Source organism: Coregonus clupeaformis, chromosome 24, assembly GCF_020615455.1.
Source record: "Coregonus clupeaformis isolate EN_2021a chromosome 24, ASM2061545v1, whole genome shotgun sequence".
NCBI classification, from domain to species: Eukaryota; Metazoa; Chordata; class Actinopteri; order Salmoniformes; family Salmonidae; genus Coregonus; species Coregonus clupeaformis.
The window spans coordinates 52,753,058-52,768,564 of NC_059215.1; the positions used below are offsets into that span (position 1 = coordinate 52,753,058).

Below are 15,507 nucleotides of genomic sequence, written 5' to 3' on the forward strand. Positions count from 1 at the left end.
ACACATTTTATTTACAAATATTGTCCTTTTTTGAAAGTAGTGTTAATGCACTTTACAACATCATACTATGTAAAATATAGTTTATCCCAGTTTTATATTACAGAATGCTGTACATGTGGTCTGAGCATTGAGCCGGGTTGGATATTAGCCTGATAACTGGATGAGAGGGAGTAGAGGAGAGGGGGGTCATCCAAGGCAAGGATCCCCTCAGAGGAGGGTCATCCAAGGCAAGGATCCTCTAAGAGGGGGGTCATCCAAGGCAATAATCCTCTAAGAGGGGGGTCATCCAAGGCAAGGATCCTCTAAGAGGGGGGTCATCCAAGGCAAGGATCCGCTCAGAGGGCGGTCATCCAAGGCAAGGATCCGCTCAGAGGGCGGTCATCCAAGGCAAGGATCCGCTCAGAGGGCGGTCATCCAAGGCAAGGATCCGCTCAGAGGGCGGTCATCCAAGGCAAGGATCCGCTCAGAGGGCGGTCATCCAAGGCAAGGATCCGCTCAGAGGGTGGTCATCCAAGGCAAGGATCCGCTCAGAGGGCGGTCATCCAAGGCAAGGATCCGCTCAGAGGGCGGTCATCCAAGGCAAGGATCTCCTCAGTGGAACCTCTGGACTGCAACATACCTTGGGTCGCTTCTTCTGTCCTGGACCTCAATCTAAAGGCAAGAAAAAAGTATCCCAGCAGCACATCATGTAAGGATATTGAAATAATACACATTACATAGAAACATTTTACAATAAACAACAAGACAGTGCATGGAGCTTATTCTGACAAACATATATTGTACAAGACGGGAGTAACGGGACTAACACACTGATCCATAGAGACAAACACTGCCATGGATGCCTCAACAACACTACACATCAGCCCTACACAACGAACACAGACCAAGGTGCACAAAGCCATGACACTGTTAACTGCTCACTTACAAAGTCACTTACCCTGGACACAGCGAAATCTGCAAGAACAAAGTCAAATATTGTTGTATGCAGGATGTAATTAATTGTACAGAAATCAAGATATTACACATGGTATAATCTCTATCTGTGAGTTAGTTCAAGGTTAATCAGATGAGCGGTGAGAGAGACAGGGCAGAGTAGGCTATATCCCACTGGAATCTGGTGAGTAACCATGGAAACCACTATAGAGTGTACAGTATAAAGAAATCCTATTTTCCTACCAAACGATGTAATCCTCTGATCTGACAGTTGACAACTTCATGAGGGGTCTATTAAATTTATGTGAGAATGAGTTAGAAGACTTCTAACAATGTTTCGACATCAGTCTCTTCAAAAGTCCCCTGAATGAACATCTCCCTGTTCTGATCAGTCAATATGAACAGAACAGTCTGATGCAATCCTGTGCAAACAGTGAGAATTAGACTTTGGTGAAAATTCCTACCCTCTTTCATGCAGTTCCATGATGAGCGCAATAGGGTACACTAACTGAATTACAATACCAGATGTCCTATTTTATCATTCCGAAAACATGTCAACTACGGGTGCAGGTTATGCAATCTATCTCTTGTCTATATAGAGGAAAATGTATCTGTCTTTGGAAATCAACATGCATCTAGTGTTGATTAATTACAGATGGGTTTTAGTGAATACTTGTGTGTCCGAAATGACACCCTATTCCTGAGAGCACTACTTTTGACCAGAACCCAATGTATAGAGAAAATGGTGCCATTTCAGATGCAGACTTGGTCTAATCCATTCCTCACCTTTACTGTTGTCAGCCTTGAGTTCGTCCAGGAACATGTCATTTTGTCTGTTCCCCAGAACGAAAGCCAGGAAGGAGAGGATCAGGGCGTCCAGGATGCCCATAATAGCCAGCATGTAAGCCCAGCGGACAGAGCATTTACCCAGGGTATACTTCCCCGTCTCCTCCCCACACAGGTCCCGCACCACCTCCGCATCCCAGCCGTCCGGAAAGATTATACAGCCCAAAACCAGGCATACAGCTGGGGGAGAGAGAAGACAGAGAGGACGTTGGAAGCTGTAGTCCACGGAAAACATGGATGCATGATTCAAATTAAGGTAAGTTAAACTGTATTTTATATTGAAATCAAAAGGCCAGTCACAGCAAGTACAAATACAGTATAGGCATTGTTGGATAACAAAATGCAACCGTAATTGCAATAATGTTTTAGAGGAGACATGGTGGAGACATGGTGGAGACATGCCTGGTTAACCATCCACATCGCTCCGGCCAAATGCCACGCCCACTAGGCTTTCTTCTCCACCATGATTCTGGATTTGCCTCCATCCCCGACGACTTCTAGAATGCAAACACATTCTGACCACTCTGATTGGTCCCAGAAACCGATGACGTTATCAGCTTCGATACTCTGATTGGTTAGATTTGTTAGAGACAATCCAATCGCTGATTAATTTGTTTTGTACAACGCCCGTAATTTTGATGTCACGCAAACGACTTCTAGGAAAACAGATGCAGACTGAATGCATGCAACAATGGATAGAGCAGCGGATTCAGGATAAATTCAGGATGAGTCGTCAGAAAAGGAGACATTAGCCTTGACATTACGAAGTCATGAGTCACTATTCCTTGAGTGAGAGAGTAAGTAAGATCCCTGTGCCTGTCTCTCAGGGAGTTAGTGGGGTGGAACAAGGTATTTTCTGCTGATGTTCCTACTGCTTCTTATGTTTCAGCTCTGGGCCTCTGTGTCTCTCGGAGTCCCCACCGCTCTCTCATTCTCCTGCCCCCTGCCTTGCTGTGTCTCTCGGAGTCCCCACCGCTCTCTCATTCTCCTGCCCCCTGCCTTGCTGCTGCTGCTTCCACTGCTGAGCTCACTCCAATCTCTCTGCTGATGTCACAGTAATGAGCCTGTAAGACGGCCTCCCATATGCACAATACTGCTGAGCAGAGCCAAACACACAGCCTCCCATCATTACCAAACACACAGCCTCCCATCATTACCAAACACACGGCCTCCCATCATTACCAAACACACGGCCTCCCATCATTACCAAACACACGGCCTCCCATCATTACCAAACACAAGGCTTCCCATCATTACCAAACATACGGCCTCCCATCATTACCAAGCACAAGGCTTTCCATCATTACCAAACACAAGGCTTCCCATCATTACCAAACACAAGGCTTCCCATCATTACCAAACACAAGGCTTCCCATCATTACCAAACACAAGGCTTCCCATCATTACCAAACACAAGGCTTCCCATCATTACCAAACACAAGGCTTCCCATTACTACCAAACACACGGCTTCCCAGACATACACACAGACAGACAGACAGACAGACAGACAGACAGACAGACAGACACACAGACAGAGAAATGAAAAGACACAAGCCTGACACTCTCTAATAATAACTTTGCTTCTTGTACTAAATGTGCTAATGTCCACCCCCTCCCCTCTCCCAGTGTGCATCCTCAAGGGCTCTTCTTTCCCCAACATGTTTGGATAACAGTCATTTGTTGCCTGAGGGCCTGTAGAGAGCATGTCATTGAAGTGAAACTATACCCTTTTTCTCTGATGCTGGTGTGTTCTTGGGGCTTGGTGTGTTTCTAGGGCTTGGTGTGTTTCTAGGGCTTGGTGTGTTTCTAGGGCTTGGTGTGTTTCTAGGGCTTGGTGTGTTTCTAGGGCTTGGTGTGTTTCTAGGGCTTGGTGTGTTCTGGGGCTTGGTGTTAGGCTTGGTGTGTTTCTAGGGCTTGGTGTGTTTCTAGGTGTTTCTGGGTGGTGTGTTTCTAGGGCTTGGTGTGTTTCTAGGGCTTGGTGTGTTTCTAGGGCTTGGTGTGTTTCTAGGGCTTGGTGTGTTTCTAGGGCTTGGTGTGTTTCTAGGGCTTGGTGTGTTTCTAGGGCTTGGTGTGTTCTTGGGGCTTGGTGTGTTTCTAGGGCTTGGTGTGTTTCTAGGGCTTGGTGTGTTTCTAGGGCTTGGTGTGTTCTTGGGGCTTGGTGTGTTCTTGGGGCTTGGTGTGTTTCTAGGGCTTGGTGTGTTTCTAGGGCTTGGTGTGTTTCTAGGGCTTGGTGTGTTACTTGGGCTTGGTGTGTTTCTAGGGCTTGGTGTGTTTTTGGGGCTTGGGGTGTTTTTGGGGCTTGGGGTGTTACTAGAGTTTGGTGTGTTTTATAGGCTTGGTGTGTTTCTAGGGCTTGGTGTGTTTCTAGAGCTTGGTGTGTTTCTAGGGCTTGGTGTGTTTTTGGGGCTTGGTGTGTTTCTAGGGCTTGGTGTGTTTCTAGGGCTTGGTGTGTTTTTGGGGCTTGGTGTGTTTCTAGGGCTTGGTGTGTTTCTAGGGCTTGGTGTGTTACTAGGACGGTGGGTTTCTAGGGCTTGGTGTGTTTTTGGGGCTCTGTTCTATAGGAATTGTCTTTCTCCTCCTTGGTCAGCCCTGTAAAGCTTCCCCTGAGGGTTGGTTCACTAGTGAGTAACACTTAGCAGTGTGTACTAGATCCCTCCCTAGCCTCACCAGCCTCCCTGGCCCCTGGCCTCCCCAGCCCCCCAGGCTCCATGGCCTGCTGGCCTACCCAGCCTCCCTGGCCCCCCCAGCCCCCCCAGGCTCTATGGCCTGCTGGCCTCCCCAGCCTCCCTGGCCCCTGGCCTCCCCAGCCCCCCCAGCCTCCATGGCCTGCTGGCCTCCCCAGTCTCCCTGGCCCCTGGCCTCCCCGGCCTACCAGAAAGACTCACAGCTGTAATCGCTGCCAAAGGTGATTCTAACATGTATTGACTCAGCGGTGTGAATACTTACAGTATGTAAATGAGATATTTCTGTATTTCATTTTCAATAAATTTGCAAACATTTCAAAAAACATGTTTTCACTTTGTCATTATGGGGTATTGTGTGTAGAGGGGTATGAATACTTTCTGAAGGCACTGTAAATTGCTCTGGATAAGAGCGTCTGCTAAATGACTCTGTAATGTAATCCCATAAATGTAAATGTAATCCCATAAACTCTCCCCTTTATTTCTATGTAAAGTAACTCTTACAACACCTCCTTCTGCAAGCTTATGGAAAACACTCCCGTGCATGAACTTACACACACACACACACACACACACATACCTTTACACGGATGCTCGCACACACACAAAAACGCAGCACATCTTTTTTCACACACACACACAGCATACATTACAGTAGATGAACAAAGAGCATTTTTACAGTAACACAGGGAGACTGAAGAACATGTGAACTAGGGGAAACAAAACACCCCTGCTGGTACTGAACGAATGGGGATATTAAAGTGAGGAAGCCGTCTCCCTGAAGAGGACCACAGGAACAAGATCATCATAATGAGCTACCTCTCCTGTTATATAACACTTCACACATGTGGCTCACGCACATCAAACACCACAAAGACACAGACACAGAGAAAGAGAGAGAGAGAGAGAATCCCCATACTTTAATGAAGACAGCTTCTTCATCCTGGAGGGGGAAATCAATCATTTCCAGGCCCAGGGACATGTACTAGTCTGTGGCGACCTAAATGCCAGAACTGGACAAGAACCTGACACACTCAGCACACAGGGGGCCAAACACCTACCTGGAGGTGACAGCATTCCCTCCCCCATATGCCCCTCTAGGCACAACTACGACAACATAACCAACAAAAAAGGGTCACAACTCCTGCAGCTCTGTCGCACGCTGGGTATGTACATAGTCAATGGTAGGCTTCGAGGGGACTCCTACGGTAGGTACACCTATAGCTCATCTCTTGGCAGTAGTACTGTAGACTACTTATCACCCAGAGTCTCTCAGAGCGTTCACAGTCAGCCCACTGACACCCCTATCAGATCACAGCAAAATCACAGTCTACTTGAACAGAGCAATACTCAATCATGAGGCATCAAAGCCAAAGGAACTGAATAATATTAAAAAATGCTATAGATGGAAGGAAAGTAGTGTGGAAACCTACCAAAAAACTATTAGGCAACAACAAATTCAATCCCTTTTAGACAACTTCCTGGACAAAACGTTTCACTGTAATAGTGAAGGTGTAAACTTGGCAGTAGAAAACCTAAACAGTATATTTGACCTCTCAGCTTCCCTATCAAATCAAAAACGTTCAAGCAGAAAACCTAAGAAAATTAACAACAATGACAAATGGTTTGATGAAGAATGCAAAAACCTAAGAGACCCAGAAAACACAAACATTTATTCCACATGGCCATGGGGTGAGATAGGGATGCAGCTTAAGCCCCACCCTCTTCAACATATACACTGCTCAAAAAAATAAAGGGAACACTTAAACAACACAATGTAACTCCAAGTCAATCACACTTCTGTGAAATCAAACTGTCCACTTAGGAAGCAACACTGATTGACAATAAATTTCACATGCTGTTGTGCAAATGGAATAGACAACAGGTGGAAATTATAGGCAATTAGCAAGACACCCCCAATAAAGGACTGGTTTTGCAGGTGGTGACCACAGACCACTTCTCAGTTCCTATGCTTCCTGGCTGATGTTTTGGTCACTTTTGAATGCTGGCGGTGCTTTCACTCTAGTGGTAGCATGAGACGGAGTCTACAACCCACACAAGTGGCTCAGGTAGTGCAGCTCATCCAGGATGGAACATCAATGCGAGCTGTGGCAAGAAGGTTTGCTGTGTCTGTCAGCGTAGTGTCCAAAGCATGGAGGCGCTACCAGGAGACAGGCCAGTACATCAGGAGACGTGGAGGAGGCCGTAGGAGGGCAACAACCCAGCAGCAGGACTGCTACCTCCGCCTTTGTGCAAGGAGGAGCAGGAGGAGCACTGCCAGAGCCCTGCAAAATGACCTCCAGCAGGCCACAAATGTGCATGTGTCTGCTCAAACGGTCAGAAACAGACTCCATGAGGGTGGTATGAGGGCCCGACGTCCACAGGTGGGGGGTTGTGCTTACAGCCCAACACCGTGCAGGACGTTTGGCATTTGCCAGAGAACACCAAGATTGGCAAATTCGCCACTGGCGCCCTGTGCTCTTCACAGATGAAAGCAGGTTCACACTGAGCACATGTGACAGACGTGACAGAGTCTGGAGACGCCGTGGAGAACGTTCTGCTGCCTGCAACATCCTCCAGCATGACCGGTTTGGCGGTGGGTCAGTCATGGTGTGGGGTGGCATTTCTTTGGGGGGGCCGCACAGCCCTCCATGTGCTCGCCAGAGGTAGCCTGACTACCATTAGGTACCGAGATGAGATCCTCAGACCCCTTGTGAGACCATATACTGGTGCGGTTGGCCCTGGGTTCCTCCTAATGCAAGACAATGCTAGACCTCATGTGGCTGGAGTGTGTCAGCAGTTCCTGCAAGAGGAAGGCATTGATGCTATGGACTGGCCCGCCCGTTCCCCAGACCTGAATCCAATTGAGCACATCTGGGACATCATGTCTCGCTCCATCCACCAACGCCAAGTTGCACCACAGACTGTCCAGGAGTTGGCGGATGCTTTAGTCCAGGTCTGGGAGGAGATCCCTCAGGAGACCATCCGCCACCTCATCGGGAGCATGCCCAGGCGTTGTAGGGAGGTCATACAGGCACGTGGAGGCCACACACAGTACTGAGCCTCATTTTGACTTGTTTTAAGGACATTACATCAAAGTTGGATCAGCCTGTAGTGTGGTTTTCCACTTTAATTTTGAGGGTGACTCCAAATCCAGACCTCCATGGGTTGATACATTTGATTTCCATTGATAATTTTTGTGTGATTTTGCTGTCAGCACATTCAACTATGTAAAGAAAAAAGTATTTCATACGATTATTTCATTCATTCAGATCTAGGATGTGTTATTTTAGTGTTCCCTTTATTTTTTTGAGCAGTGTATATCAACGAATAGGCGAGGGCACTAGAACAGTCTGCAGCACCCAGCCTCACCCTACTCAAATGTCTACTGTTTGCTGATGATCTGGTGCTTCTGTCCCCAACCAAGGAGGGCCTACAGCAGCACCTAGATCTTCTGCACAGATTCTGTCAGACCTGGGCCCTGACAGAAAATCTCAGTAAGACATCAATTATGGTGTTCCAAAAAAGGTCCAGTTGCCAGGACCACACATACAAATTTCATCTAGACACTGTTGCCCTAGAGCACACAAAAAACTATACATACCTCGGCCTAAACATCAGCGCCACAAGACAAGGCATGAAGGGCCTTCTATGCCATCAAAAGGAACATAAAATTCGACATACCAATTAGGATCTGGCAAAAAATATTTGAATCAGTTATAGAACCCATTGCCCTTTATGGTTGTGAGGTCTGGGGTCCGCTCAAAACCAAGAATTCACAAAATGGGACAAACAGCTAATTGAGACTTTGCATGCAGAATACTGCAAAAATATCCTCTGGGTACAATGTAAAACACCAAATAATGCATGCAGAGCAGAATTAGGCCGATAACGCTAATTATCTAAATCTAGAAAAGAGCCATTAAATTCAACAACCACCTAAAAGGAAGTGATTCCCAAACCTTCCATAACAAAGCTATCACCTACAGAGAGATGAACCTGGAGAAGAGTCCCCTAAGCAAGCTGGTCCTGAGGCTCTGTTCACAAACACAAACAGACCCCACAGAGCCCCAGGACAGCAACACAATTAGACCCAACCAAATCATGAGAAAACAAAAAGAGAATTACTTGACACATTGGAAAGAATCAACAAAAAAACAGAGCAAACGAGAATGCTATTTGGCCCTAAACAGAGAGTACACAGTGGCAGAATACCCCATTGGTTCCTATATGAACGCTAGTTAATGACTCCATAGGACTAGTTAGCTAGCACACGGTGTCGCCCCCGCCTCCCACCTGCTGTGTACCGGAGTCCTCCATAGGACTAGATGGCTAAGCTAGCACACAGTGTCCTTCGCTCCCGCCTTATCTCTTCTATAAGTATACCAAGAATCACTCTGTGTGACCCTGATTTAGCCCACTGCAGTAAAAGGTTAACTTCTGAAAATATCCATGATGGTGCGCATGTTAATCGATTAGCATGCTAACAGCAACCCATGCTAAGTAAATGGGACAAACAGGCTAATTCGCTAGCTAGCTAGCCATGTAGATTTTACATTTAGTTTTAGATTGTTTTTGTATGTTTAACTAGCTGGCTAGCTTGATGAATACCATGTATACTTCCTATCTTAGATTTGTGATGTAAAATGTTTTCTAAATCTAGTGTGGCGTACCGCGGACAAGCCACCAGGGGGAGACTCGTCGAGGCCTGGTGACAGACGGAGTCTATATCACGCGGCGGTGGATCCCTCTGCTGGACGTGCCAGGTCTCGACGGGTCCTCCGGCCAGGACTAATTGGGGCTGATTGAGGGTGGTGAGTAATCAAGGGGCTGATTGCTCACCAGCCGTACAGGGCCCATAAAGCTGCCAGGAGAGCAGCACACGGGAGGGTTGGAGGTAGAGAGATTGCTACCGGACAGACGTTCTCACGGTCTGCTAGAACCGAGGGGCTCTGTGTTCTACCCCAGAGACAGCATTCCCCGGAGCCCAGAAGGCGGTGACCCGGAAGAGGTCTCCTGGAGGAGACTGGTTTCTCTTCGTTTTCTTTATTGTTTGAAATAAACACCTTGAAACTGAGGTATCACACTTGTGTCTGATCTGTGTAAACGTCTTGATCAAACCCCCTGGTCTGCCACACTAGTTATCCTTATGTCTGTGTTGCCATTGACTTGACTGGCAGTAGGTTGAGTGGATGCCCAGGGCAGTGGCAACACCTCTTTGTTGCTTGTTTGTTAGCTGATACATTTCAGTACAGATGTGTCAGTCAACTGACAACAACAAGCTATAGGAGATGAGTAAATAAATGGGGAAATTGATCTGTGCTTCTTCATATGAAATATACCATTCATGTCCATGTGCTCATTGCTCCAGTGTCCCATTCCCCACTCCGTTGCCAGCAACATCACTCATCAATATTGCCTCAAAGAATTGGCCTTAGATGTCAGTCTCAGGACCTTGCTCAAGGCCAGAAACAGTAGTAGAACCCTGAGGTAACTGAACAGGCATATGGTATGCTGCTACAGGAATAGCTAGTTGTACCCCGAGCAGAGTGGAGCAGAACACCAGGTTGTTCCCTCCCTTAGTTCTGTTGAATATTTTAGACAGACAGGGTCAGGACATCAGTGGAGAGATGGGGAATAGAGTTGGAAACCACCGGCCCATAGAAATCAGGCTATCCTCTTGTAAGTTATGTACTGTAGTAGACATTTTATTTCTACTACACTATTTTCACTACACTTGCATGGCCCTGTGACTTTGTCTGTTTCTATTTCTGTCAGTACGCTCTCCATCCCTCTCTCGATGTGTTTGGAATGGAGTGTGTGATTTCTCCTGCTGCTGTCTAACACAGTTGCAGGGCACCAGTGAAATGGCTTAAGGGAGCGGTCGCCAGCTCTGCTGTTCTAGAAGCGCTGCTCTGAGAGTGAGAGTGGAGCAGACAGGCAGTGCAGAGATCATGCCATATCAACTCACTGAGTAAGGCTGCGTCATTATGTTCTGTCTCGTCATCTAACTTTTCTGTCCATGATGTAACTGCAAAGGGAGAATGGGAGAACAGTACAGTTTACGGTTTTGTATAAACAGTACAACATATAACATTGACCTCTCCTGACTAAAGAGGAGAACCATGGGGTATGATGGTAGTCTAAAAGTTAGATCTTCGTGGTCCTCTGTAACTCAATTGGTAGAGCATGGTGCTTGTAACGCCAGGGTAGTGGGTTCGATCCCCGGGACCACCCATACGTTTAAAAAAATTATGCACACATGACTGTAAGTCGCTTTGGATAAAAGCGTCTGCCAAAAGGCATATTAAATTATCATAGTCCCCATTGGCACTGAAAGGAGAACCATGGGGTATGATGGTAGTCCCCATTGGCACTGAAAGGAGAACCATGGGGTATGATGGTAGTCCCCATTGGCACTGAAAGGAGAACCATGGGGTATGATGGTAGTCCCCATGGGCACTGAAAGGAGAACCATGGGGTATGATGGTAGTCCCCATGGGCACTGAAAGGAGAACCATGGGGTATGATGGTAGTCCCCATGGGCACTGAAAGGAGAACCATGGGGTATGATGGTAGTCCCCATGGGCACTGAAAGGAGAACCATGGGGTATGATGGTAGTCCCCATGGGCACTGAAAGGAGAACCATGGGGTATGATGGTAGTCCCCATGGGCACTGAAAGGAGAACCATGGGGTATGATGGTAGTCCCCATGGGCACTGGGAGGAGCAGCTGGTCCTCTGCCCAGCTCCGGCACGCTGTTGGCACCACACACTGCCACGGCTCTCTGCCACGGCCCAGGATACAGCAGCTTATGAAACTATCATCTCCTCAGTAGTTAGAGAGCAATAGGCCCATAGCCAACACTACCAGGCCTCTCATTGCCAACACTATCAGGCCTCTCCTAGCCAACACTATCAGGCCTCTCCTAGCCAACACAATCAGGCCTCTCCTAGCCAACACTATCAGGCCTCTCATTGCCAACACTACCAGGCCTCTCATTGCCAACACTATCAGGCCTCTCCTAGCCAACACTATCAGGCCTCTCCTAGCCAACACAATCAGGCCTCTCCTAGCCAACACTATCAGGCCTCTCATAGCCAACACCATCAGGCCTCTCGTAGCCAACACCATCAGGCCTCTCATAGCCAACACTATCAGGCCTCTCATAGCCAACACCATCAGGCCTCTCATAGCCAACACTATCAGGCCTCTCATAGCCAACTCTATCAGGCCTCTCATAGCCAACACCATCAGGCCTTTCACCTTTACACAAGGCAGCAGAGGCAGCCTCATCACAAGGCTATACCCTGTACCGAAATGGAGTTGATCCATCAGCAATTGGGAAAGGGACTCAATTGCAAACACAGAGATGGTCAGATAAAAAGACCCAGGTGTGTGCACTTGCTTTGTGAATACCAGCATTGATATCTTCATGGATGTTTTTTTTGTCTCATTTGGTAAGAGTGCATACAGTGAGTGTTCCGGCATCCCAAGAGGAAAGAGTATGTCATGGAAACTCTGTTTGATTGGTGATCATTCAAACAGAATAAAACTGCTGATATTTTTCTTCTCTCAGTTTGCTGACTGCTGTGGTAATCTTACTCCCACACGTTGGTGCATATCCCACTGATCAAGTTATAACTGCCCTGGAAGCTCCTGGAGGTATAGATCTGAGTGGGAGTGAGTGAATTAAGTTCCATATAGACACGCCCCATTTTCATATCCCTGAAAATGAGAACTCTCATTTTGTTTCTTTTCTTCTATTTATCAGAAGGGCAGCTCTCTATGTGGTTAGGTCCTGGTTGAAGGAATGCATCCACCCCAACACAAGGAGGCATTTTGTTGTGTGTTGTCTGTTTTTGAGACCGATTTGTTGAGCAAATGAATGCTTCATCTGCAATCTCATGAGCTCAATGTGGGTGATTGTGACAGCCTATAGGATATCGGTCTTCCTCCCACAGTTCCATGACTCATGACTGAGAGACAATGGAACCACAGACTGATTCTACATGAAGAGACACAACTTCCACTGCCAGTAAGCCAGCAGAGCCTGGAATCTGTGTAGAAATGTGAAGTAAAAATGTTTTTGTGGCGAGGTTAATCTAATCTGCCTCTAGATCCAACCCAACATCCTTAGCAATAGCAACAGCACAAGCAGCATGTTTTGACATGGTTGTTTGCATGTAACTTGTAACCAGTGTTGCAGATCCATGTGTGTTCAGTCATCTGTTGACATACCAATGAAAATCATATCCCCAAATATAATTTTAAAAACATCAACTGAACCATCTCTCCATGTGTTGTAATCTCATCAATCCAAATCCCCCACAATCCAATAGGTCAGCTGGAGATTTGGCACTACAACCACACTATCTAACTGAGTCGAATTGATGAACGAATCAAACATAGCCCACACCTTATCTGCAGATACCGATAATCCTCTTCAAAACTGTTCAAGGAGAATTTCATAAATATTCAAGTGCAGGGGCAGTTTATCATCAGGCAATGATATCTCCTTAAATTAATGAGTGCCTGCATGAATGTCTGTGATTAAATGCGCTGGAACAATATTGTGTAACGGAATTTCCATTGGTTTTATACATACCACATAGGAGCTGCATCCAGGCACAGGTTTTGTAGACGCTGGCGGTGTTGCAGAAAAAGAAGAGCGCCATGCAGGCGATGCAGCCAAGAACCAGAATCATGGACAGCAGTACGAAGAACGAGGCCGCTTTGAAGGCACCGGAGGGGATGGAGCTGAACTCAGTGAAGCTGCCCGTGCAGTCGAGCTCTCGGTTGGGCGGTCCACTCCCAACGCACTGGTGAAACAAACCTAAGTAACCCACCTGCGGTGTGCTCACGCTGTCCCCGATCCAGTAGGGCTGAATGAAGACAACCACGTTGATGATGGCAAAACATATGGTCAATATCGCCCAGAGTACTCCGATGGCGCGAGAGTTCCGCATGTAGTTGTCATGGTAAATCTTGGCCGCTTCCTGTGAAGGCAACATGTTTTCCACACTGTTTCTTTTGTTTCTTTAAATGACTCACTCACAGTTTTTGCACTCAGTTTTTGCTCGTCTCCGGTTGTTTCCACCAGTTGCCAAAGGTGAGTTTGTAATTTGGTAGCAATGTAGCTATTCAGAATAAATCCATTACAAAGCAAAGACGTTGACTTATTATTATTAGTGTTGTTGTTATTATTATTGACTAGCCTTTATTTTCAGATACCAAAACATTGTACATTCAACTTGCGAACATACAAGGCTACACATTGTTGAAAAGAGACATGAATAGATACACTTTTAATGTATCATTTATAATCCCTAACATCGTCCTTTATTGAAAAAGTCCAAAATATGATATTTCACAGTAAAACGGTCAATGGTTTTGTAATCTCCTCAACCAATGCTACCTTCAAAATATGTCCTTTAGTATTCTCATTCAAGCCCACCAGAATTGATCAGCCGTTGCCTAGTGCCAGTGGTGGATCCCCGGTTTGCGTGTAGCATTTGCGGCATCCGTGGAGGGCTTCTTGAGCTAGGTGAGCTAGGCTACTGGAGATATCGGCGCACAGCCCGTGAAGACAGAATGTACATCCAATGGACAGAAACCGACCTCTTCTGCCGCCACTCCATTATTGTGACATCCCCTATTTGTCTTGCGCCCTCTCCCCGCCTCTCCCCCTCTCTCCCTCGCGCGCTCTCAGAAGATGCTGAGCACTGTCGATGACGGCGCGTTCACTGTACCGCACAATAGCCTACATGGATTTGCATGAAAATCATTCTCCACTCCTACTTGTTATTTTACTGTTATTGTAACAGGTTGTTAGTATGCAGAAAGAAGCGTACTTTTATTTTATTTCAGGTTTAGGTTGACCATTTTGATTTGACATAGGCCTAACTACAGAAGACAGAATATGTATTTTTCTAATGATCAGAATAAAGATTATCCATTGCCAGGTGTCCATCAGCAAGTGGAATGGGAAGTGGTTGTATTTAAGATGCTGTTTGAATCTTGTTAAGTAGTGTAAGTGGAAAGGAAAGGAAAAAGGGGATACCTAGTCTGTACAACTGAAAGCATTCAACTGAAATGTGTCTTCCCCATTTAACCCAACCCCTCTGAATCAGAGAGGTGCAGGGCGCTGACTTAATAGACATCCACGTCATCGGCGCCGGGGAGCAGTTGTTGTTGGGGTAAATTAATAGTTGTTTTCTCCTGTAGTGCCTAAAAGAAACACTTTTGCTGGTCCATGCTTGTGATGATAAGAAGATCCGCCGACACTGTACTCTGTTTTCAAAGGTTTATTATAACAAAGGTTCCAGCATCAGAATTTGACAGATTCTGCAGATATCTGTGAGACAGCACAGCCAATCAGTAATTTGCTATATCCCCCTCTCTGTTCAAGACATGGCATTTATATCATACATGGCCAGAGCATGGCGTGATTCTAACATCCAATCCCTGGCCATTACATATCCTCTTTTCCAGGAATTTAGTAATGCTTTCCAGATGTTTCCAGCACAGTAGAGTACACCATTTTGCCACATCAGCAAAATCTTAGGGCCACGTTTCCTACTTTAAGCAACGGTCAGCATTTCTAGACTGTTTAAGATACTACACTCCTCTCAAAGCTATTAAGGAAAATTCATCTGGCACTACCATTGCCATGAATATCTAGGACAAGAGGTCATACCTCAGTAGGCATTCACATTGTTTTACATTTACATTTTTAGTCATTTAGCAGACGCTCTTATCCAGAGCGACTTACAGTTAGTGCATACAATGTTATTATTATTATTTTATTTTTTTACATTCTTCTTTTTATACTGGCCCCCCTGTGGGAAACGAACCCACAACCCTGGCGTTGCAAACGCCATGCTCTACCAAACTGAGCTACATCCCTGCCGGCCATTCCCTCCCCTACCCTGGGCCAATTGTGCGCCGCCCCATGGGTCTCCCGGTCGCGGCCGGCTACGACAGAGCCTGGATTCGAACCAGGATCTCTAGTGGCACAGATAGCACTGCGATGCAGTGCCTTA

General features: G+C 46.5%; 1 protein-coding gene across 3 annotated transcripts; it reads right to left on the minus strand.

The window, feature by feature from the left end:
- Positions 1-563: 563 nt before the first annotated feature.
- Positions 564-14,134, minus strand: LOC121537823 (LHFPL tetraspan subfamily member 4 protein-like). 3 transcript variants are annotated; one of them, XM_041845427.2, is made up of 4 exons: positions 13,071-14,134; positions 1,720-1,959; positions 938-954; positions 564-651 (listed from the first exon to the last, which is right to left on the minus strand). In XM_041845427.2, exons 1-4 carry the CDS (start codon positions 13,474-13,476, stop codon positions 592-594), a joined length of 723 nt encoding a protein of 240 aa, XP_041701361.2. In that variant the 5' UTR covers positions 13,477-14,134; the 3' UTR covers positions 564-591. The 3 variants fall into 3 exon arrangements, with proteins under 3 accessions (XP_041701361.2, XP_041701362.2, XP_041701360.2); XM_041845428.2 differs by lacking the exon at positions 938-954 and having other exon boundaries at positions 568-651; XM_041845426.2 differs by lacking the exon at positions 564-651 and having other exon boundaries at positions 675-954.
- Between the last annotated feature and the right edge of the window lie 1,373 nt (positions 14,135-15,507).

What these genes read in the sequence shown, in the direction of transcription:
- LOC121537823 (XM_041845426.2), bottom strand. Translation starts at nt 13,476, where the DNA reads ATGTTGCCTTCACAGGAAGCGGCCAAGATTTACCATGACAACTACATG. An exon ending in CTGGATGCAGCTCCTATGTG is followed by an intron (nt 1,960 to 13,070) that starts GTATGTATAAAA and finishes TCTCTCCCCCAG; the next exon opens with CTGTATGCCTGGTTTTGGGC. An exon ending in CAAGGCTGACAACAGTAAAG is followed by an intron (nt 955 to 1,719) that starts GTGAGGAATGGA and finishes TTGTTCTTGCAG; the next exon opens with ATTTCGCTGTGTCCAGGGTA.